This window comes from Plodia interpunctella, chromosome 21 (assembly GCF_027563975.2).
Source record: "Plodia interpunctella isolate USDA-ARS_2022_Savannah chromosome 21, ilPloInte3.2, whole genome shotgun sequence".
NCBI classification, from domain to species: domain Eukaryota; kingdom Metazoa; phylum Arthropoda; class Insecta; order Lepidoptera; family Pyralidae; genus Plodia; species Plodia interpunctella.
The window spans coordinates 3,177,992-3,204,778 of record NC_071314.1 but is presented as its reverse complement, the minus strand read 5'-3'; the positions used below and the strand labels follow the sequence as shown (position 1 = coordinate 3,204,778).

General features: G+C 35.1%; 1 protein-coding gene across 10 annotated transcripts in view; it reads left to right on the top strand.

Moving 5' to 3' along the window:
• Window positions 1-26,787, top strand: part of LOC128679221 (T-box transcription factor TBX3) — an 84,277-nt gene that overhangs the window by 17,146 nt on the left and 40,344 nt on the right. For 5 of the 10 annotated variants that reach the window (XM_053761309.2, XM_053761308.2, XM_053761306.2 and 2 more), the window contains exons 2-4: window positions 12,692-12,805; window positions 14,059-14,172; window positions 14,925-15,078. In XM_053761309.2, the coding sequence (XP_053617284.1) occupies window positions 12,692-12,805; window positions 14,059-14,172; window positions 14,925-15,078 (382 nt within the window). The remainder of the gene's footprint in view (window positions 1-12,691; window positions 12,806-14,058; window positions 14,173-14,924; window positions 15,079-26,787) is intronic. The other 5 variants (XM_053761313.2, XM_053761312.2, XM_053761310.2 and 2 more) reach the window with 2 other exon arrangements.

Sequence of the window (26,787 nt, the reverse complement as noted above, 5' to 3'; positions counted from 1 at the left end):
ACGATAATTTGTTTAATATTGATAGACAATTGAAAGGAATCTTTGGAATTCATATGCATGATACGATTGGATTAATATGATTACAGCATTAAGATTTAAATATATAATGAACATAAATGTTGAAAGGTTGAATTCAAACAGTTATTTGCATAAATACTAAGTAGTAATGAGCAAAAAAAATATAGCAAATGGGTACAATTAAAGAACTCAACATACAAAGGGTCATTAATAGCAACTTGTAAAACATCAATATCGGTTTGTCTCTATCGACACTTTTATAGGCGATTTGTTATTCTTAATAGTGTTAGTGGATGCAATAATCTTGCTAATTTTTACGATAATACCCCCAGCCGCGTCACCCAAGCATGACTTGAATGGTTTATGCTGTTTTTCAAGTAATTCTCACGCAGTACAGTCGAGCTACTTTTCAAACTGTCTAAATTCGTCGCTAACACCGCGACATATGAGTCCGTGTTGGATAACTTTTGATGCAGTTGTTTGTATATTGGTGTATCAGTATTCATGACGCTAAAACATCTCGGACCATACGTGGAACGGTTTGAGACAAATTTCGAGAAACGGAACTGGCGTTTTTCAACCAATTTAGCTGTCTCAAGGACCCAAGAAGGTAAAAACTGTATTTTGCATAGTGTGATGTCATTCTAGTTGTTAATTTTGTATATGGACAAACATTGTGTAGGTAATTTTGTTTTTCCTAAAGTGATAGTTAGTTGGTTATTCATTAATTCGGCGTCTCCATTATGTTGCAAAAGACAAAAAGCAATCGATTTTGAGTTTAGCCATCGAATTGTTTATTTCACAAGCTACTCTTAGATTCACAATGTTTAAGTACTCACATTTGTCTAAAACATTACTTAAATCATTATTTACATTAATTTCTTTAATAATAATATTGGAAATGTATCTAGCTGTAATAGTATACATAGACATTTAATAAGCGCGCGTGGTATGTTTTGTGAACTCGCCATTCCGGAGTATGACAAAAACTGGCCTCCTGTAACTTATAAGTTTGTGTCCAGACACATTCTTTGTCCTCTTCGGCGTCTAAAGGCTGATTCTAAAACTGATTTCGCAGAGAATCCTCCAGCAGCTTTATCCTAGCTTTGCCCGCGGCTTCGCCCGCGTGAATACAAACTTTCACTCCCCATTATTAGTCATTTGGGGATTGATTTTTTTTAAGTAGCCTATATTTGAACATGCATACCATTTCATCAAAATTGGTCCAGCGGTTTAGCCGTGAAAGCGGAACAGACAGACTTTTGCATTTATAATATTAGTATGGAAGTAGGATGTCAGATTGATGTCTGAATGACATTTATAAACTCATGAGGCAAGAGTATGATTTGAACCTGGGGCCTGGGACGTTTTAAAATCTAGGAAGCCTCAGAGATTACAGCTAGCGATCACTTGTACGAGACCGTAAGAAATGATGTCATATAGAGTTGTGCCAATATCCACTTTAGTCGCTGTGCCGCTCTATAGTAGTATATAAGTACCTGGGACTTATATTGATGACCTGTGGGCGTCCTAACACAAGAAAATGGTATTTTAGCATGATTTGCAGATTTTGTTGAATTATTCTACAGGTACTAATATTACAGACATATAATATCTACTTGTATCTATTATTTGTCATATGAAATATTTAGTTCTACATTAGCAACAACCTTAGTCAAATCGACATATGTCAAGTTACCCTCCATCCTCCCAGCTGGCCCCGTACTTACATTTTTACTACCAACTAGGCAAACAGGCATGCAACCTGGTGGTAAGTGGTTACCATAGCCTATCTACGCCGGCAACATCAGGGGAGCCATATGCGCGTTGCCTACTTTGTGGCCTGGGATCTTTTGCCACAGTACCCTGTATTTATACCGCCTCTCTCACCCTTCAAACCAACAATGTAAGAACTGTTATTTGGCCACAGATATAAATGAAAATGAGGTACACATGCAGACGACCTTTGTACCTAGGTCTACCTCAAATAAAACCACAAAAGGTACGTATCTTTTTACAAATTCAAAATAAAAACATTCCTAGTCCCAAAAATTAACCCAAAGAAAATCGATCAAACACGACGAAAAGGACTCAATAAATAATCCCCATTTAATAAGAAATGAATTTGAATCGAGACATCCTGTGCACAGCTCTGTGGCGCCGTCCCAAAATTCCCTAGAGATGCCGCGATACGGCCCCTACATGTATTATGTATAACAAATGGGCTACATGAAAAATAAAAGAAGGCAGCTCCTCGAATACTGGGCTACTCCACGTGGATACATTCCCGACATTTCGTCGTACCGAGCATACGTCGCCATTTTTATTTTTGGCGCGCGACGCTCCGTTTCGCGGACTAGGAATTTTTCAAATGTAAATTTATGATTCTGATAGAATCCATATTATGAGAATACTGAAGGCTAAATAAAATATTGTAATTAATATATTTCCGATCTGACGGTGAATGGTTTGTACCATACCATTAACCTTGCAAATTACATTTGTACTACCTACCTAATCGACTGTGCCAAATTTAGATCCTTCCAAGAAAGTTTTGACATAACTTCTTTAATATTGTTATAAGGATAATCTATCCTATTGTGATAAACATGTTTCGTTCTTGTTATTCATTATTACCATAATGTATTATCTACCCATTAACCTTCATCATGCTCGATCAGCTGTCTAAAACGTAACGCTGAGACACTCCCATACACCCACGCTAGACTATTTGGTCAAACTAGTTCATCTTAGGCTACGTTGACCTCTTTGGGAGCGAATCTATTTTTCCTATTTGACTTTTCGTTGCCCTCGGTTTCAACCAATCCTGTCTCTTGTCCTCTTTAAGTTATTAACTATATCCACGTATTCATACGAAGAATATTACTAATCATGGAGAGGTAATAACTAAACTTACTTTTAAATTAAAATTACTCAAGGGTATTCATGTAAAGCCAGTTTACTAAACTTAATATGGCAAACCATTGGTTAGTTAAAAAACTCTGTCATTAGAAAATTTTCATAGCTGTAAGATGCGTTTCGGAATACATTTAATATATGCCCGTCTCTTGAATATTAACTTTCCGTAGAAGAATTTCCAAGTTTATTGGTGAAAGCAGATCCTAGCTTGTTTAAGCCTTTACGATATCCTAGATTGAATAAACTTTATCTTCTTAATTTAATAAGTCTTTTGCACGAGACACGAGACGAGACATTTGTTCTAAGTTTCAAAAGTCTTACAAGAACCTAGTAAAAAATGTGAGATTGAAATTTTACAGCGAAAAAAGATGATTCATATGTCGCATTATGTACAAAGCAAAAAAAAAAAAAAACAGTATTCTCCTTCTACAATCGGTTAAAAAGAGGTCCCGTGATTTCTCACGCGTCCCCGCATCTCATCACGTCCATATCAACCCATCTGCATTTGTATCGTCTTGATTTACTTTACCTAATTACTGTAATTGGCCTAAATTAGATCACTCGAAGTTCGTATCACTGAATTCGATATATTTACTCTGGTAACATTTATACTACGTGAGGGGCATACATCTTTGAAATCTCCGTAATCAACTTTCGCTCACTGTTACTAAATGGATGTTTGGGACTGTTTAGTAGTCTGTCTGTTCAAGTTTACAGTTGTTACTAGTTTAGTGGTAAAACGTGGGTTGAAATTAATCTGTTGATTTTACCTTCCTGCTTGTAGGTACAATAAAAAGTTAGCATGGTTCCAAAAAGCTTTTGAGATTTAAGATCTTTACGTAGTTACTTAATTAATTTACCAAAATTTATAAGAGACTTCACACGGCCGTCGTTCAGATAAAATGACATACTCTGCGTTTTTCTGCGCAGGTTAAAGTTAATATCAAGGTTGACTAGTGCAGCACACCCTAAGTCATCAAGTTTGACCAGAAAGTGACATTAACCCTTTTTAAATTCCAAGCATTCAAACTGGCATGGTTTGCGCGCCTGGGTTACGTTTGAATAATTATACATCCCTTATCACGAGATCTATTTTCAAAAACCGTCCGGCGCAGACTCCGATGTCCGACATGACAGCGACAAGATGTTTCTGTCGACTTTTTGTCGCACGTTAATCGACACTCGCGACAAACGACAGCGGCGCTGCCGTCGAAGACCCATGAATCGGGATTTGTATTTTTTATTAAATTTAATCTGTGTAATCAGGCATTTATTGCGCAGTCAATCGGACATTCTTTTTTTAAGTTAAGAAGGTTTTCGATTATTTTCGGCCAGCATGATTGTTTTGTTTTTGTTTAAACAATTTCAATTATTAATTCAATTATTGAGAATAATAACTATATTGCAAGTAATACTGCACTATTTTTTTGTTTAAGTGAAAATACAGCTTCTTTTCATACGAGTAAATTAAAATGGACGCAACTAACTACTAACTTTATGTTAAAAAGGCATTGTTCACAAAATAGCCGCATACTGACCCACTAATTGATTAGAGGCTGTTTATTAAGCCAACGAATAGCCATTACGGTATGATACATCAGCTTACCCGACAGACATACAATGGTGTACGGCCACCCCGAGGTGGCGCCGACCTAAGAGCGGTTACATCACGTCGCGCTTATCTTCATCGGACAGAGAGAGCTGTGGAGTTGACTCAATTTTATAAATAATACTTTCTTGTTTTAGAATACCATTTATCTTCTTCATATCTCTCTAGTAATAGCCACAGTCATAAACAGTTTATTCAACGTTCGCCCATAGATTCACGTCGTACAACATAAAAAATTAAGTCATCGGAAACAATATACTTCCTTCATACCGAATTATAATTATTTTGAAATTAAATTCTACGCACGAAGAAACCTACAGGACATACATAAGCGAAATAAATCAATGAAGTTCTAATAAACAATTAATTTTAGTCAGCTACAAGTTTAATAAACTTTACCAAAGTCAGTATTTTTTTAATTTTATTGTGAATGCTTTTAATAATAGAATACATATTCAATAAAATGCAACTATGTCTAATATAGATAAGATACTTCTTAACGTATTAAAATAATAATACATATTACCTTATATTTATATTGCTTACTTAACTAGTGACATCATAATAATAGCATTATAGTAAACTTATTTATTTCACACAACTTGCCAATAGGTAATCTATTTTAATTTTAATCTGTGTATAAATTAGTTTACGATGGTCATCCACCTAGACATAAACAATAGTCGTCATTACTGTCTACTTTCACCTAGAACGTATTTAATTATCGGGGAAGTTATTTCAAGGAATATATGTATGTATTGTATAAATCTAATTTACAGCGCGATGCCATTATATACGTGGATGTTGGCAGATTTAAAAATAAAATTATTACATAAAACGGTATATATTTGCAATATATTCTGACAAATTCATCGCACGTATGTAATAATTCGCCTCGCCAATGACTGTGAACTTACGGATGCCCAAAATAATAAAAAAAGCTAGACGTGTTCGTGATGTGACCACTGACCATCATTGAAAATGTGGCGGGATGGTTATCAAACGATAAACGACAAAGGTGTCCATTGCGTCACGTGCATGATTCGGCCATGGGGAGTGAGACTGAGTCGAACTACACAAGTTTTAAGATTACGGGTAACGCAGAGGACACCCTGAAAGAGATCAAATGTTTCATCGTAAGATTTACGAGATAGCTGATATGTATTTTTAACTATAGCTATTAGATAGTTAACACAGTTTCAGAACATGAACGAACTCGCAAAAGATATGTGCAATTCCTCAAATAAAACACTGCTAATGATATATCATAGAAACAAAAAAAAATATTTAGGCCTGAAAATAAGGAGATGATTTTATCAAAAATATATTTTGGAGTATTTGTAATATACATATATTAAATAATAATATACATATTTCATATGCAGGATAATTCGATGTTAAAAAATGTAAAGAGTATACTCGAATAATGTCACTAGTATATTTTCAGAATTTTACTATAATTATAATCAGCTCCATGCCATTTGCTGGTGATTAGTCCTCGCTACCGTCGACAGCCACGCTCTTCGATAAGGCAAACGAGATGACACCGCTTTTGTTGATCGTTATTTATAGCTTTTTTTTATTCCAAACTCTTACTAAAAACAATGCCGACTTTGTCTAAATCACATTAGGCATAAACTGGCGGCGCTCTTTCATTTTTTAATGATTCTCCGCTTCGTCTCCTTTCTCGGTTTTAAGTGCGTGGGAGTTGAGCAATATTGTTCTCCTTTTTTTAATTTTCGTCACTTAGATTGCTGGCATTTAATAATTTGAACCACCTTGAATTGATAAAAAATAATAACTAGGTTTAGAATGTCAAGTTTGATATAACATGCTGGCAGCTAAGATTTATTTTTCAGTCGTTTTTCTCCTGCAAACAATGTGTTGTTGAATAAATTAATATCAAGTGCAAGTCATGCAACGAAAATTGTTTACGAAAATTTGTAGTTTTATGAAACATAAAACATTTTTCTGTTTATTTCTACTTAGAAAGTTTATGAATAGCAAAATCGCATGTCTTGCAAATTTCAATGCTCATAAAATCGTATAAGTATCTAATATCAAAATAAAAGTGCTTGTTGTCAATTTACAATGCTATTTGTTATGTGGTGACAGTATAATGTTAGTGAAACGAAGGTCGTTTATGTCATTGCCATTTTTTTTTAATTTATAGCTTTTCACACTAGGTACTATTACGTTTCAAATAGTAGAGCGTCTAAAAAACAAATTTCCTTTTTAGACTTCAGTAGGTTACAAAATTGTAATTATTTTATCGCAATTAAGTAGATATTTAAATTTATATTCTTACTTAATTGAGCCTAAAGCTAAAACTAGGTCTAAATCTATTTGCTCCCGCCTAACCCTGGCAGAAGGGAGAAACCCAAGAAATGCTGGTTTGATGTCGATGATATGCGTGCCAATTTTGACAACTAAAGATGCCGACGACCGTGCGAAGTGGAGACGAAAATGTACGAACACGCGGACCCTGGGCTCCGACGCGAGGCGACGGGAACACGCTCTGAAGAAGAGAAAGGCTACTATTTGTCCCAAAAAAAAAAAATACCGCACGCGACTACAACATTTTCTATTAAATTCTTTAATTATTTTTATTAATTAGTTGGACTGTGTTCGGTAGCAGAAGGCTAGGGACTATCTTTATGGCTGATCACGACATTATTTCATTCGGTTGAAGTGTAGGCAGTGATGGGCTACATGTCGGGCAAAAATAACATTTTAATAGGATAGTTTCGGCCGAAAATAAGTCTAAAATTCTACTTGTCTATGGTAAAGGTAGGCTAGAAGATTATTTGTACTTAAAAATATCCATTTAACTAAAAGATCCTAGGGATTTTCCCACATCGGAATATCGGGATAAGTATCACGTATATAACTAAGGAATAATGTAGATTCCTACCGGCGAAAGAGTTTTAGAAATCGGTTGAGTGTTTCCGAAAATCGCCCACCCCTTATAAACAGATTAACCAAAATTTCCCCTTTATAATATTAGTGTAGATAGTGTGGACTTCATACAGTAAAAAGTAAATAACATTAAATTTTTGAATAAGTAAATTTTCTCTAACTATAACACGCTCATAAAGTCTTCAATAGATTTCTTCATGTAATAGGCGATAAAGAAATAACTTATCTAACCAACTTAACAATCGGTTTTAAACACTATGTCGACGTATTAACGTACAAAATGCAATGTCATAGCCTAAGCAAGTAATTCACAAGTCAGTAATTGGCGTTGTAAACATGTGATTAACTCTGAGCGATCTCTAAACGATTGTTTATCCGACAAATCACCCGTTTATGTAGCTGATCATTGCAAAACGTACCTTATGATTTACACTGTAAGAGCTGCAATTTGACTGCAATTTCAAGGCTTTTGGTTTCGAATGATGAATTTGAAGCGCTAATGTGTTAGGATTTAAGGTTGGTGCACGCACACCGACTGCGGAATCTGTGCTCGTGTGTTTTTTTGTGTGGAAATGTGAATGGATGCATAAGTAAACTATGCCAAAAAGCGGCTAAAGTCTAGAATTTCTTTCCCAGAAAGTCTTTAATATAAAATGTACCTTTATCAACATGTCCCTTCCACAAATTGTTCCTTTAACTAAAAACCTTATGTAAGTACGTCCTTTTGGACTTCCCGTATAGTTACAAATGTCCCTTTATCAAAGTGTCTCTTATATTGAAAAAGGGGCGTTTTGGGAGAGAGACCTTTTGAGAAAGGGATATTTTGGGGAACGGATATTAAAGACCTTAATGAAAAAAGCGCACACACCATAAGACGAAAGGTCTCATGTTTTGGCATTTAGATCTTTAGATTAAAAAAAATTAAGTACCTATTTATGTTTTTTATAGGAACGTTAAATGAATTTATATAATATTATTGAAACCGCATAAGTTAAATGATAATAAATGATTAGTCATCATTAGATACATATAGTAAAAAGAAGCCTCTTTGTCTGAATTAATAAATATTAAAAAAAATAATAATAAGAATGCGATAAACGCAACAACTACCGGACGGATTTTTGTTCTGTTTTCACCAACATACGAGTATAGTGTGAATCCTGTGGAAGGATCACGTGTGTGATTTAATTTGTTTTTATCCGAGCGAAGCCGGGACGGGCTGTAAGTTTATAACGAGTAAACAGTTCACGTAACACTAACAGGTATTACACCAGTACAATCTAGCTGAGAACTGTTAACTTGAAAGTGCATATTGCACACATACACAACACACACAACACACTAAATGGCGGGTGTATTAAAGTGACAATGAAGGCAGGTGACACGATATGTATTAGACAACTAAATAATTGTAACGGTTCCTCAGTTTAATTTAGGATTTCTACGCCCTGAGGGTTTCGTTTCCGTGAGGAATTTGAGTTATAACTTAAGCATTAAAAGCAATTTTAACATAAGTAGTTGTGTTACAGTACAGTGCAATGCTTTTTGTTTACAAACTTTTATTTAGTTTCACCTGTCCCGTTGTTTGCTCGTCTGTCTGTAAATCTATAAATATTTTTGTGATTACTTGTGGCCTGCTTAACTAAATATAAAAGTTTACTAGGTAGTACTTTGTTTTGCAAGTATTCTTCTTCTTAACACTTCGCGATTTGCTGGATGCGTCCGTGGCTGTGATGCCGCGAAGCCCGGGGTCAGCGGAAAGAATAACATTAAAATTATAAGTAAATGTACAGTCGTAATCTCAAAATACAGGATTAACCGTCGCTCAAAGAGGAGCACCAATTAACAAATAGTTAGCCTAGTGTTGCAACCCGACCCTACTCGAAGGAAGCCACAAGAATGCATCAATGTGTGAGCAGATGCACTCCCCCCGCGTCCCTACACTCCGCTCTCGCCATCGACCCCCTTCATAGATATAAAATACTAGAACTGACAATTGTTAACGTTAAACGTTAAAGATAACCATCTAATGTAAACATTAATGTTAATAATACTATGATGTTTCCACGATGTATTCATTTCTTCGGGTTGTACCAGTCATCATTGACATTAACTTTAACCTGAGCGCCGCTGACATTTAGATAAAATAGCGTACGTTGCGTTTTCTGCGTTTGTTTTATTTTTTACCTTCTTTATAATTCCTAAACAAATGGTGTTTACGTATTTTAATAGAAACAGACGGACGGACCTGTAAGGGTGTAATGACATGTCATTTTATTGAAATATTTACTTCAAAATCTTCCTAAACTAATATTTTTATAAATTTACATTATTAATGTCTAATGTGCATAATATACTTATTAATAGTCTACCAATATTTAAGCAAAGCAAGAAATGTATTATAGATATTTCAATTAAGTCCTCTCTGGGACGTTAACTCAATGGCAACCACTTTTTGAAGCGAATTTCCGCGCAGCCCCACACCCCGAACGCTTTTAATTGAGGAGGTAATTAACCTTTAATGAAATACTTTCCGACTTTTCAGTCTTGTCACCTGTCTGTACCTCACCAGACTCGTTAAAGGGAATGCCATTTGGAGATAAACTATTCAAGATTCACGATTTTATTAAGTTTTTATATAGTTTTATAAATGACTAGCGGCCCGTCCCGGCTTCGCTCGGGTAAAAACATACACACTTAACCTTCCTCTGGAATCAGGCACTATAATCTGTTAAAAAACCCAATCAAAATCCGTGGCGTGGTTTCGAATATATAAGCATACATAGGGACATACAGATAGCGGGTAGCGACTTTGTTTTATACTATGTAGTGATAGGTACTTCTTACTTATTGCAACCAGTGTGACATAAGCAATAATGAGCCACTTCTCTTGATTGTATTAGCTATATTTTCTGAAATAGATGGGTTCAATCGATCGATTAACTTGTTAATAATTTATAGATAGGTTAGTTAAAATAATTCATTGTGAAATTGTTTTATAACAATGGATGGTAAAAATATATTTATATTTAACTAACCGATCTGTAAATCATTAACAAATTAATCGAGTACGCTTCGTTAATCGATTCGCGCTCGCATAATCGTGAATAGCAGATAATTTAATACAATACCTCCTTCATTGCAGAATACACTATCGGATTGACAAGGTTTATGCACCGTAAATATAATAATATTATCAACCAATATAAAACTATCGCCGTGGTATAGATCCTTCAAAGAAATAGAGGCCAACTTAATTTAGTCGTGTTTTAATTAACCAGTATAAGCTGAGCTGTTGTAGAAGTATAGGTGGATGGGACTGTGAGGGGGATTTGACGTGTCAGGTGTCAAGTGATTCCGGTTTGGGTGTTAGGTTACGTACGACGTGTGGTTTGCATAGTGAGAATGTTAGTTACCGCAAATAAGGTGGGATATGTATAAATCTTAGAATATAAATAGACTTAGGTGGCTACTTGGATCAGAATCCTAAAAAAAAACACAGATATCAACGACACAGATACTAGACCACAAACCATGGAATTAGTAGGTACTCCTTTGTACGAAGTACTTACTAAATCCATGCCACAAACACAGAACTAACGAAATTCCACCCATCTTTTCCAATATTAGAATCAAGTCATCTTTTCGAAAATCCTTCTAATATTATAAATGCGACAAAGTTTGTGAGGATGCGTGTACCTATGTTTGTTACTCTTTCACGCTAAATCTACTGGACCAATTGTTTTGAAATTTGGTACACGGGTAGAATATAACGTGGGAATAACACATAGGGTACTTTTTATCCCAAAATTCCCACGGAGCAAAGCCCCGGGACGCACCTAGTACTTCATATTTTCCTCTACCTGTCTTTCGAAGCTCTTGATAATGTCAGTGTGAGCACTACCGATCGTAGACTATTCCAAATGGTTCTTTTCCATTTGTTTGTCTTCCTGTGGGGAAATTGTCCGCCAACGAAGAAAAATTTTATCCTGTTATGACCCAAAGCGATTCAGACGATAAGGAGGGACTAAAGAATAAACGGTTCGAGTCATCTATTTGACTTACTTTTTCAAATTCAAATTCAAATTCAATGTTGCACTGCAAGCACAAGAAGACATTGTCGTAAATGATGACCTTAGTGCATTCGACTAGAACCAAATAAAAAAATATAGGGTCAGCAGGGATTCAAAGAAAGAGATTTGGGAGGCTTTTGCCCAGCGGTGGGATACGTTATAGCTATTTTAAAATTGAACTATGTAAAAACGAAACAGATTATAAATAAAATGATTAATTAAATACCAGTTTCTGATGTGTGGTCGATGCCTCATCAAATTGGGGCCATTAAAACGGCTTTTAAGGTGTCGTGTGTGTAAATCTTAGTTTATTGCGACTATTTGGTGTGTTTAAAAAGGTTAAAAGAATGGAAGACAACTTAAATAAAAAAATCTACATTGAATCACCAAGTAAATAAAGACTATTTACATAGTCAAATTTACTTAATTAATGTTTATATAATGCATAATATATGTATCAGTTTACACGTGCTATGCAAAAATATCTTTATCTTCTTCATAAATAAAGATAGTACGAGTATGAAAATTGTTAATTCTTATTATGACCATGTCAAACCTAACATATATTTTTTCACTGAAATAACAAAATACTTATACAATAACAATCTAAAGATTATGTCTTTGTGTGAATCTGATTATAATCCTTCGCACATACTACCGATGATAACATCTTGTTTACTCGAGCAAACCTAAAAGGTTAAGCAAATATTTTAGATACGAGAAGGATAGATTTCTGTTGTTTAGTAGATAGACACTGTATGACACGATCCAGTTTAAAAATGAGCAACGTTAATTTTAAGTTCAGCTTTAGATGTTGTTTGTCGTGCCACAAAGTATTATGTTCTGATAATAATATATGCTTACTTCAATTAAATTGTAATAAATTCAAGAAAAACTCTTGGAAGTTTTCAAAACAAAATACTTAGTTGCATAAGTAGAGTTAAGAAACGTTATTGTCAGATAAAATTGTAACGTTGGCGACCAGCATTATTATTAGTATTCAACGTATCATTTATAAGATTCATTACAATAAGACAGTTATTATGAATATACAAAATCAGTTTTCCATATAGCTTAGACAAGCCAAGTAGCTGGTCACCAATATCGAAGTGCGCGTTTGCCAAGACCCTAAGAAAAATATTCCAATTTGCAGACAAATGTTCCCACAAATGAAGTTTCGAGTGTCAGGCCTAGACGCAAAGGCCAAATACATCCTGCTACTGGATATCGTCGCCGCAGACGACTACCGATATAAGTTCCACAACAGGTAGATACATCACTGAATGGAACTCCATCTATCATCCACTATCACCCATCTGCGCGCCAGATTCCCAAGACATTCACGTCGATTGGAGATGCCTTCGATACCATTGCATTACACGCTTATGTATCGTTTAGCTTGTGATTCCACCCACGCATTGCACTAGTTCCCAGTATCTTAATTACCTCTAAACAATTTGTACAAAACGCTCAATTTAAGGTCGACGACTCCACTGGCTGGAGCTAAATTAAGGATTCAACTCGCATCCAATGGGTAATATCATTAAAATATCTTTGTCTCAACGCCGCTTGAACAAAAAAGACGACAGCAGGTGAGAAATACTGACCAGGTCCACAGAATCCATCGGAATTAGAATCCCACGATCTATGTGGGCCATTGGACGTTGTACTAATCGTAGCTCTGCATCCTCGGAGGCGCATTACAGATCGATAGTCATCATATTTGATCGCGTACATTGTTTAATTCCTGATGACATGCGTCGATAAGATTCATTCCGCTTTATGTCCGCCTGATCGAGTGATATCAAAACCGCCGACGCGCAGGTTTGGCAACATCGAGATGCGGCGATAAACTTCGATTTAATAACCGTTAATTAATACGACCCGAGCATTCCGGTCCAAAATGCGACTGTGACTCAGCAGTAAAACGATAAATGCCGACAAAGAGCCAGCCGCCTAGCGCCGTTAATATGATAATTAATTATTACAAATCTCGCGTATAAAATTTACCGGATAATTTATTGCAAACCTTCGCATCATCACATTTTCGTCCGCACTCGCCGAGCTGGTGTTACATTTTAGAGTTGCGCTGCATTTGATCACGTGCGAGCACAATGTTTTGAGTCTGTGCGAAACCACACAATGGCCAGCTCGCCATTTTTGGTCGCCCGTGACGGAAACTGTCTTTTTGTTCGTCGCGAATACTTTACAACACCTCATTGGAGCCGCCGCGTCTCTGATTAGACCAGATTCACGAATACACCAAATATAGTTCGAGAACCTGGGCTTTGTGTGCCATTTTCCCGTGCCCGGCCTGCATGTGGCTCTCAGCACAATAAAGCACAAAAAGATACTAATTAACGCGGTACAAGATCACAAGCTAAAAGGGTCGATTCTCGGGAGAAAATGAATGTAAAAAGTGAAACTAGTTCAACAACATGTCTTACAATCGACGTGATGTCAAATCGTCGTCGCAAAGAACGAGTCCCAATCCATGTTTTTCTCTCGTATTGCTTGCAGACGTATGTTTCCTGCCTACAAAGTTCGCGTTTCTGGTCTTGATAAAAAAGCGAAGTACATTTTGCTAATGGACATCGTAGCTGCCGACGATTGCAGATACAAATTCCACAACAGGTATAAATAAAATGAAGGAATTAAATTAAAATAAGAATTTGCATAGAGAAGGTATAGAGACGAGTCTTTATGGCTCATCTTATTTTAATGTAATTCGTGATATTTAAAAAGAAATGAGAGGCAAGAAGCATGCGTATTGTTTACATATGGTACCGACAGGGGATCTGCGTACTTAAACCTATTATTTTGGACGTGAGCCTGGGGCATTGCGATGTAGGGAACAAATTCGGGTTTCCAAAAGTTCTTTCCCTTGTTGTTCCGCTAACAAGTTGGCCTTCCTGCAAGGGAGGCAGCCTTGGAAATGTCGCCACTTTTAAATTGGAACTTTATCCCTCGTACATTAGACGGTCGTTCGACGCCATTCTGAATCTCCAACGCATTTACAAGTTAGTCGTGTCACTTTTTGTTCCGCCGAACGCAGATCTCTTTTCGTTATATTGTTTTTATGCACTTTTGATTGTAGCATTATTTGATAAATTGCTTGTGTAGCGCCTTTTACTGACAGCATGGACTTGTTCATCAATCGAAACGCCTTAGATTACTGCATGTTTACTCTTGGTGTCCACACTTTGTTATTTTTTAAATTTTTTATTAGATATTGTACTTTATCCTTCAATTTTTCATCAACCTTTGTTTTAAAAATATAATGTAATTTTAAAATTAAAATATTTAAAAATTCATTTTAAAGTCCTACACAAGAAACAAAAGTTTCTTTGAGTTATCATACTACATCGTGCACTTTGTTTCCGGAGTCGATGGATGGTGGCCGGCAAAGCCGACCCCGAGATGCCGAAGAGGATGTACATCCACCCGGACTCGCCGTCGACGGGTGAGCAGTGGATGCAAAAAGTGGTCTCCTTCCACAAGCTAAAGCTAACCAACAACATCAGCGACAAACACGGATTCGTGAGTACCGACTTTGTTTATTCTATGGACCTTTATATTATCCCGGATAACATTTTAATCTATGAATTTATCAAAATGCTCATCATGATTGAATTATCTATTTAATCGCAAATATTTACCCCAATGACTAATGATTCTTTAAAATAAAATTGAAATATTTCTGCTAGCGACAGCGAGCAATATTTCCATGCCAAAGTTGTATTAAAAAGGGCCAAAAAGTAGCAGTCGGTCCAAACATCGCATTCTTTTTTGTGTCGTTTACAAAAAGTTTATAATGTGGGTGATATTATAATTAAAAAGAGGATCATGGGTAGGACCCCTGTCGGTGGCCAGCGGGGGTCTATTGTGCCCTCCACGGTTATTATGGCTATTTACTTTGGGCACCCATCATCATGTCGTTTAGTATTCTCAATAGATAATCGTAACATATGCTTTCAACACTTAGTAACCGTCTTTTGGGTCGGATTATCCCCAGATGTGACCTTTATTTGAATATTATGAGGCTTTACAACAGTTTTATTCAGTACTTCTACTGTGTAAGTTTCGGTATGTCTTTTGTAATAGAGATTCGCGTCTCTAGAACACGTATTCATTTTTGCAGAGTGTTTTTTACTTTTATCATCGAAGTCATCACCATCTTGGGGTTTTAATTTACTGTAATTGGCTAATTTAATGTTCACCATAAATTCCTAAACTGTATGTCGCAATATTACGACCCCATTCTGTCGGAACCCCCACAGCTTCTTTGCAAAAAACCGCTAATTCTAGTTTCATTTTCAAAACGATGCTACCGAAAAAGGTCGGTCCTTTGTGGCCTTTGAGGTAACACAATACACTTGAGTGCGTTTACACGACCGCGATCCAATCATAGATAAGACGATTGTTTTTTTTTTTTTAATTCACTCGATGAATTTTTTTTTAGTGTCAGGGCCTTTTGTCTTTGACGAGGGACTGGTAATTGAAATAACGACGCTCGTGGTATGCATAGAATTTTGACAACAGCTGACTTGATACATGATGGGGGTATAGTTAGATAGCCACTAGGTCGTCTTTTGCATTAATTTATTCTATGAATACTTTTGGTATTGTAGTAGGAAAAAAAAACGTAAAATTAAAACGTTTTAGTTAGATAAACATGCTTCTTACGAATTCAAGGATTGTTTTTACATCGTATTGATTTTCTAGCACAATTAAGACCTTTCTTTTTCTTGTTCTTTCTTCTTCGACTTATTTGCGTACCTATCGTTAGAAAATTTGCATATACTCTATTTTCTTGTCAGAACCGAGCCACTTCGATGGCTTCATAAAAAAATCTAAATTGTATTAAATTTTTTAAATTAAACATAATTAAATATTGTATAATATATTATCATTATTTTGCTAACCGTAACACAGTGACAAGACACAGGTAGACAGAAGAACAGTCGAATCGTCTATAACTTTTATTTGTTTTATTTTTTGTCCCCCGTCCTGCCAGCATGCCGATTTTCGACCACTATTTTTCATACAGATATTATCTGTAGTTGGAATCTATTTTAGTATCGGTTTTTTAAAATTACTGTATAACCACATACAAAGTTAAGGGTGCTAAAGTTTGCGCTGAAGCTAAACTACCTTAATACATAGTATACGTAGGCATTTAGGCATGCCGCATGTGTTATCTAAGAAGAAATGTAGGTTTTATTTCATTTTTAAGTAATAGTCGATTCCCGCTTTAATTGAGAACGGTTAATCCTCCGAGCACAAATAATTCTCTAATCATTCATTATGTGCAGCATACGGATTTTTCTTTGTGTATTCGTCCTTTTACAGAATAAAAGTCGATCATCAATTCGAATCTTAAGTCATTGGAATAAAGTTTACATTGAGTTTTTTTTTAGTCTACAATCCAATTTTGAAATTGCAGCTGGAACCAATGATGCGATAAAGCACATACAGACATTAGAGATTGAAAACGATCTATTAAGTGTGAGTTGCGAAGCGAATTTGGAAGTATAGTTTCGATATCTAATATGAATATTAGAATAATTTATTTGCATTGCAAATACTTGCCAGGACATAAGTTACTATATTTATGTCCAACTAACTTTTGCCCGCGCAAATTTTCCTAGGGAAAAGAGTTTTTCCTTTTTGATTAAATGCGAAATTTCAAAAAGTGTGATTGTTTATTCGTAAAGAGACAACAATAATGAAACATACAAAAATTTATAAATATACTTAAATATTGATAGTATGTGTCCTATACACAATCAACCAACGGTTTTGAAACAACAGATCTAAGTAAGTATATTACTTACTAACTCAGTATATCTAGACAAATCAAATCATTTATTTGTCAGAATACAGAATTACAAGCAGGTGGTCGTGATATAGATAGAACATGCATTCTGCCTTATAGGCGTACAAATATTTAAGTGTTAATTAGTAAAATTGACAATAATACCAAAAAATAATAATAATATAATAACAATATCACTAATACCTCAAATAAAATAAAATAAAATCAATTTAAAATTCAGGTTATAACCAAAAACCACGTCATCTTGATATATTCACACACGTAAAACAGAACAGAAATTAATTAATCTGTATCAATTACATTCTATAACCTCAAATAATCTTGACCCTTTAATATTGGCAAGATGGCCGTCGAAGCAGTAAGATTTTATCACCCCATAGACAATTTGCAGGGCTCACCGGGTCGGGGACGGCTCAGTGCTTACCAAAGGACATCTTTTGATCAATAGGTGTATATAAATTAAGCATATACTGCTTGAGCGGACGCACCTTTGGAAGTGTATCGGGTAGAAATTCCCGTTCATCTGTGACGGGAAAAAATATATTGATGACATTATGTTATTATGTCAAAGCAATACGTATTAGTTTATATACAAGAATTTACGAATTATTTTTAAATAGGTAGATAGAACATAGGTAGATTGACTATGACATAATCATGACAAAAACATAACCCTTATTATACCTATGGCATGTTCTGTAATACCATTCCAACGTTTTATTCAAATTGCTTCTATTCATAAAAATATATTCTACTATAAATATCAATCGTCGAACTTGCATATAAACTTGATGTAACTCTAAAAAATATGATTTTTTAAAAGAATACAATGATTTATTTGTGTTCGCTTAAAAATACCATGATAAACTGTAGACAATACAAGCGATATGCGATAGTACGCGAATGTATAGAGTAAGTAGCTGTATGAAAATGAAAAATATAGTTGTAGGCATATAAAAACTCTGTCTTTTTTTTTTTACCAAGATGTCTTATTTTTCGGCACAGATGGCGCCAAATAGCAATCAGGAATGCAAAAAACATCTTTTTCATAGTCAAGAGCGTAAAAGGATTAAAATTTACACCTCAAATGAAATGAAGAGGCTTTTTGTGTTGTGCAGTTGTCGGGCATAGTGCAGACAGACAGCCTGGTCTGTAATATGGTGTGTTAGTTTTTGTGGGGTTTGTAAAGGATTCAAGTAGCCGGGGATTTTCTGTATCTATTCTTATATTTTTTACATATGTTTTCTAGAAGTTTTCGAAAAAAATGATATGCAGTTATGAAATTGAATAATTGAGCAAAGTAAACTTGTTTTGCTCAATTATGTTTCGAAAATGTCTCTCTCATCAAGCCAGGCAAGGCGGGAGCGGATACTTAAACATTTGTTTCCTGCGTAATTTACCGGTCTTAGCAAGACGTTTGCTATCTTTCGTAATAGTATTTAGTGTAAAAACACATATGTCCTGTCCTACTAATCTTATAAATGCGAAAGTTTGAGGGGATGTATATGTTTGTTAACCTTTCACGCAAAAACTACTGGACCGATTCTTATAAAATTTAGTACACGAGTAGAATATAACCTGGAGTAACACATCGGGGTAATTTTTATCCCGAAATTCCCACGAGAGCGCGGCCCAGGGGCGCAACTAGTATAATTAATTTTAATACATAATTTTGCAAAGTTGATAAAAAAACAATAAAGTTGCTTAAATATTTGGTACATTATTGCAATAATATTTTCGTGTATATTAATCAGTAAGTAGTATGAACATGTTTGATATGATATAAATCGACAACATCGCACCTGCCAGCCGGCTGTTTGCCTGGAGTTATTTCAACGTTATAATGAGCAAAGAATTAATGTTACGTGTTTTCGTAAACTACCATATTTATTGGGAAATATTTAAGCGTGTTTGCGAATGAGACAATCGACTGATTCGATTGTAAAATGCACTTTATGTAATCTACTAGTAATAGTTGTGTGCATAAATATTTATATACTTTATCTGCTTACTTCACTAATCAAATCTGAAATCACAGGGTTTTATATATCAGAATGTAGAAAGAAATAAATAAATATAATATTAGTACAAATCACACAGATTAAATCCCAAAGTAAGTTCGAGACTTGTGTTATGGGATACTAACTCAACTATATATTTTATAACAAATACATATATAGATAAACATCCAAGACTGGGGCCAATAAGAAAAAGATCATTTTCATATCGAACCCGGGACCGGGTTCTGAGGCAAGCAGTAGTGCTTGCACTGCGCCACCGAGGTCGTCAATATAACTGGATTACACTTGTGTAAATCGGATGCACCCTGGCGTTCCCACGGGAGCGAGCAAGCCAATATTGGTGGTGCATCGAGTTAGGATCAAATTCATTGTTGATCACCCTGGTCACTACCATTGTTATGACTCACTTCATTTTATCATTTAAAAAAATATTGGTAGATAAAATAATTGTGATCAGAAAATTAAGTAACTGGTAGCGTCCAGAGGGCGAAGTACGGGGTTTGCATTTCACTTCTATCGAATCGATTCCTAATGAGACGCAGCGAACCAATCACATTGCCGTGTGGTTGTCGTTGCGTCATAATAGCAACCTGTGGTTGGCTAGCGACTCACTGCGAATCGACTCGACGTTGAGAAGTAAATAGCAAAGTCACACTACGCACACGGGTTGCTCGACATAGAATTTAACCCCAACTTGATGCAAATATACTTGTTTTGTCACTGTCGCACGATACAGTACTTATTTGACAATCACAGAATGAGACAAAACACACTTTAGCTTAAAGTATGTATGTAATTTTTTTACGAATAAGAGGCTAACAATTTATTCTCGTTTCAAATTGTCAAATTTTTAATTTCTTATTTAAATTGTACCAATTTACACAGCTGATATTAGGAGAATCGGTTGTTACATTAATCTATTATGAGTTTGAAAAAAATATATAATTAACTAGGGGCCGCGCCGGCTTCGCTCGGGTAAATTATAAGGAATAAAAAGTAGCCTATGTTACTCCTGAAGGTTTCGTCTATCCCTGTGCATAACAGACGAAATGAGTTCAGTAGTAGTTTTTAAATTTATTCAATACAAAACAATAAAACAAAAATCAAAATCTTTTCTCTTTATAATATTAGTATGGATTTCATAACTTGAATTTCATCCCATAATCGAGAACCATTAGTGGTCTATTCTGTTTGTGCGCGATATTTGCCAACCCTCAGCCTGTTACTTTAAAAGTGTCAAGTGATACTTTGTTTTGACCAAACTGCCCGAGTCAATATTTAAGGTTCGCACTTGGCAATATTTTGACGGGGACAATAATGCCATTTGAAGGGTAAGCCGAAATGTTAAATGTTTAACCGCCTTTAGATAAATTTTGATGAACTTTGTTTAGATAAATTTTGTTGTCGTCAGAAAAAAGTAGATGTTAAATAGTTACTTGAAAAATGCGAGGAACAAGTACTCATGGAATTAGTAGGTACTTACTAAATGCAAGTACTTACATAGTCAATAAAAAAGGCGAAAAGATAGAAAATAAATGAGAGCGTTATATCCTCGTGGCTGGCAACACTGGGTGTTTAACAACCAATCTTGACCTTTCTATTTGGTATTGTAATGACAAAAATTGTAGTTAAAAATCAGTCTGTAGGTATAGTACTCGTAAATAAATAACGAATATCCTATCGGATCCTATCCGTTAGGATCAGATAGGAAATAAGTAGATTCGACTTAGTTATTTTTCATATCACCTAACTGTGTGATCTGGGTTAATGAACATTTTTTAATATGTCCGCCGGGATTTACACCTGGCGCCAACAGAGTATTACCGGAACGACTGTCACGTAGTACACGCTCGTTTAGACAATAATTCATTGCAAATTGGCCGCTATTACCAGTGCGTTGAAATCCATGTTGGTTGTTCAACATGCGATTGACTGTACCAGCGGCGCCCCAGCCAGGGGACGCGTTCGGAAATTCATTAGCTAATAACCTTCTAACCACTTAATTAGATGGTTGTTTATACATATTGAGAATTACCTGTTCATTGGTTCAGATTAATAAATTATATTTAGCTTAATACGTAAGCTTTGCATATAAGACATAAAAGAGAAAAAAACCCTATCTAGTGATAACCCTACCGCTAGATAGGGTATAATTAGCCTTTTAGCATCATAGACAACTTGAGACAAAATTTTTGGGACTGTTATACCCATTACTAGTCGCAAAAATTTAGTCTCAAGTTGTTTATGTTGCTAAATGTTTGTGATTGTTTGGGATACAAAGATACAAATAACAATTTTGTCAAAAAAAATATATTTTCACCAAGTTAAATAGCAAAAACATCAATATTTTTTTATTTTACTTTTATTAGGTAGCAACCACAAACTAGCACCTGATATAGACGTCATCACGAACTGACATCATCGAGCACAGTACCCGTAGTATTTAGCAATGAAATCATAAAAAAGAGATGTAAATAATAACATTAAAAACGCATAAAATACTTTTTTATTGTGGAAAAACTAAAGTCTGCGCCCATCGCGTGCAAGAACATGCGTGACGCGCGCGACCGCCATTTTGTAGCCCCAAAATTGGCGGGAAAAATTGAGAGAACGGCACTTCTACCGTACCACAAACTCAGTCTATGCTCGCAATGTTTATATTTTTATGCAAACGACGCGCTCGAGCTGCGTTCCTGCGGAAGTATTAAAAAATAAAACAACCGAATCGTACGGAAATATTCGGAATAATAATTTTCAGCGAAGCCGAGTCCATTATGATCTGAATTTTATTGCCCCCGCCAAAGAAGTTTCCATTTTGATGTGTCTATTAAATTCTTTGCGGTTCCAAACTCGAATTAATTCGGTGTGATTCGAGTTGGCAGGACTTTAAGTGCTCGGAGTTATTAGGCGGTGTCGTAGTTTGATATTCACTTTATTGTTTAGTCAAGGACTGTCGTCGCTAATTTTGTTACTTTAAAGCAACTTTATTTTCGTAACTAAAAGCGTACCTATACCTAAGAATATTTTTAATATAGATGTGTGTGTGATTTCTGAATACATTTGTATACTTTGATGAGGTGGATAACTAATTTGGGCGTTGTAATCTTTATTAAACATAATTGGTCCAATAAAAACTAATTTATCAATTTTAATGAAAAACAAAAAAACAGAACGGTTTTTGTATTGTATATACCTGAATCTATGAAGCGGAATTTCTAAGCCGCCGACGTTAGTAACTCAATTTCTGTACAAGAAATTCCTACCCCGAACCGATACTTTTTCTAACCTCAAAACCGCAAAGTCAACAACTCTCAAGCCTTTTATTTCACCTTTAGAGGCAATAAAACCGTCACCAGCACATACTTCCTAAAACTCGAGCTTCACAACTCACGGAAAACTAGCAGCGTGTGACATAAAATGTCCAATACAAGTGGCATTAGAGAAGCCTTCGGGATGGCTCCGAGACACGCATTCTCAAACACCCAATATAGTCTGACCTCCCACACCCGTCTATACTCCTTCATCTTCAGACCAGTAAATTATGTTTTCCTTATATTTTGGAGATCAATTTATGCTGGTTATTATACACCCCCATATGTGGGTGAGAGGGGGGAAAAAATCACCTATTATTAAGGGGGGTGTAAAAGTAACGGTTTGACGTGTTGTTCGTTTTTATGGTGTTCCGTTTGAAAGGCACGCCGATGGTGTAATTTAGGTGTTGGTAGCTCTGTTGGTTATTTACCCATTTTTATTTGGTAGTGTTTTTGTTCATATTAATTTTATATGTGGAAGTAACGCGCTCGTTAAGGCGAACAAGTGGACATTTTGATTCTTGTGTTAACACGCACTGTTGTTATTTACGATTGTCCCAGTTTATATTGGGAACATTTATAAGAAGGTCATCTAAGATCTTTCAATCTTGCTAATTAAAACAAAAGATTACGATTGATTTGCACCGACATCATTGACGTTAACTTTAACCTGCGCACAAAAACGCAACGGACGGGCGCACCAATCGAATAGGGGCTGACTTGTCCGAATGTAATAAAATTTAATTTGTGTAAAAATGTATAATAGTGTCATTCAATGTACCTACTAATTCAATTGCATGTGAATTAAAATTCAAAAATAGGTTTATAGCTATTTTTTTTCTTTTCTTTGTGGCAATCAAACTTCTTCAATAGAGCTTATTTTTGCCAGTGTCGAGTTACATTGTTATTGGACGATAGGATAGGGCTTAGGCGGTGTTGAAGGATGAGGGCAATAATTACATATATTTTCATATGTAAGGATAAATAAATTATGTTAAACATAAATATTATGGTAAGAAAGGATAGAAGCTAGAGCTTTAGATTTAAAATCAGTAAAGGAAAGGATGTAAAGGTTATCACAATGTAATCATAATTGTAAAATCATAGAGAATAGACTTTCCTATAGATTTTCCGCCATAGACTACGACGACAGTCACTGATGTGGTAGATTAACGAGTTACAGTTCGCAGAACAACACAAACAGACAGACACCGTTCGATAGAAATAGACTTCGGGGAAGGAACGCTCACATTCCTGCACTGTCGTAGATTTTGATCTAAATATTTCATTTTAATCTCGAAATTACTTATATTCCGGTTCGTTTAACGTAGCTATCTATCTAATGACCCGTCGTCACTTCGGTGACGATTTTGAACGAATGACAAAACCTTTATTTCTATTTCCACTATAGATTACTATCAATACATATAATAAATCAGTAGAAAAAATGTTTTAAAAAAAAAATTACATAAAAATAAAATTAGGCGATAGAGTCAAAGCAACAGAGCAAGAATTTGAAAAAAAAAATTGTATGTCTGTCTGTTTGTACACGTTAATCTTCGGAACTACTGGACGGATATGAAACTTTTTTGTTATCTATTAAGCCTGGGCAACATATAGGGTATAAAGTATTTTGAAAACTGGAACACCTGATGGAGACCTATGATGGTACAGCTAAACTATAGGGAATATAGAAATGACGACTTAACAAAATATGTTCAGTCTGATGAGCATTTTCTGTAGAGGTATAAAAATCGAAGATCTGGAACACCTGAAGTAGGATCATAATAGTTCGGCTAAACTATAGAAAATATACTTTTTCAATCTGATTAGCATCTTCTATATGTGTAGGTATCGTTACATTTGCCTGTACAATTAAATTTCTCTAATAATTTTGATTCCTTACCAAAAATTGTTCGGCCACGCTAGTCCTTAATAATCTTACCCCTTTATTCATAAAAAAGTATACTTTGAGGTAAAGCTTTGAATGACTCTTTCACGCAAAATCTACTGGACCGATTGTTTTATTAATACCGAAATATTTTACATGCGTAGAATATAACTTGGAATAACACATAGGATACTTTTTATCCTAAAATTTCCACGGGAGCGAAGCCACAGAGCGCAGCTAGTAACCCTATAAATGTAATTTAATCTACTTGCGAGGCGAGGTGTGCCAAATATAAACTATTCCGTATATTTGCATAAAGTAACAAATATTACTACAAACGCCTTTCTTTAGATATATAATAATGGGAGTTGAATAAATTGCTCAGTTTCACATACCTAGCAAAATCCACAACATGGCGTAGCGTCACGCCAGCCGAACTATGAAATACGAGGCGTCCGTCAACTCATTCATTCATTTGTTCATTTCATTCGTTCATATTTACATAGAATACCGATTACGTTCACGCGTTGCCAAACACGATATGGCTGTGAGAGCTTCACGTTGGTTTATTTATTTGCGTATTATTTCTGTTAAATTTTATCGTGCCTACATTTATGAGAAAGTGAAGAAAATAAATGTGGGCGTTGTCTCCTGTTAGCTGGCAACACTGGGCGTTTATCAACCAATCTTGACTATTCTAATTAGTCGTTCGTTTTTTTTTATAAACTGTAAAACGTTCTTAATTACCTACACCATTAAATTCTACTCATCACGCGGGTTGGATTTTGCATCTCCCACCCGTTACTCGATGCAAGCATACACTATTTTCCGAGCATGATAAATAAAAAACTATTTAGAACCTTCTTGAGCCAGATATAACAAAAACAGTGATGTATTTTCCAGACGATCACTGTCAAGCGAAAACACTCGAGAAATGCATATTTTATACTAGAAATACATCCAATACTTCACACAATCATGTTTACATGCTGTGGAATACATATACTATGGCTCTGCGCCACAAATGGCTGCAATTTACGAAGGCACTATTTGCAACTGTTCCATCATTTTCCAATTTTCTATGTTTACCGTTCTTTATTGTCTATTGTTCGGGTGTGAAGTTCAAATAGTGAATTTTGACATCAGTTTATAATGTAAAATATACTGAATTAATACTTTTCTAATCAAAAACAATAGCCAGTAACTATAACAATAAATTAAAACTGAATTTGGAACATTTGTATAGATTGCCAGTATTATTGTATTGGAATGTAAACATTTTTATTTGAATTTGGAAAGTCTAGGAGCAAATGTTTTTTTATTTGCGCGGTATTTTTCTAAAACATTCAAAGGAAACATTCCGTTCCCCGTGTTATTAGACCGGCGTACGTGTGAGGAATTCCGTTTCGTCTACATACAAACGACTGCGGGTGATACGTTTGTCAAAAATAACAATCAAGATGTTTTACTTTGCATAACGTTGAACTAAATACATAACAATGTATTTAGTTCAACGTTATGCAAACTAAAACATCTTCGTTTTTATTGCACAAAACTAATACAAATACAATAATATAATATATTACATTATCTACATATTATTTGTATTAATTTGGTTATTGACTAACTTTTAATGTTCACGCAATTCATCCGTTATTACCCTATTGTTTAGAATTATATTAACAATATTATAAGTCTATCAATATATCTATTACTATCAATAGCTTCTTTAGTACAAACCCAAATTAAAACAAAGTAAAATTTTAGGTCCCTAGCCAGAAACAAAAATTCCATTTTTTATATTCGGACAAAACCACAAAAACAATACTAGTATTGTAAATTCCTCCTCCGTTACACCTGAGACGCGAAGAAGTCAATTTAGCATTTTTCGCATACGACGTCTGTGTTTTGTATTTCTGATCGTATCCCTCTGTTTTTACCCGCGACGGAAAGGAGAATTGTTATAGGGTTAGAAGTTTGCGAAAATAAATTCTCTTTCTATCTTCAGAATGGATTAAATCAACATTATTTTTAGGATTTCGAATATAAAAACTTTAATAAAAGTTAAAGCTTTAATAAAAGTTTTACTATAATTATCATGTATGATATATTTATTTTATCTTTAAAATGTGTCTGTTAACATCTATCGTCATAGTGTCTATCTAACAACGCATGCTAAAAATGTTC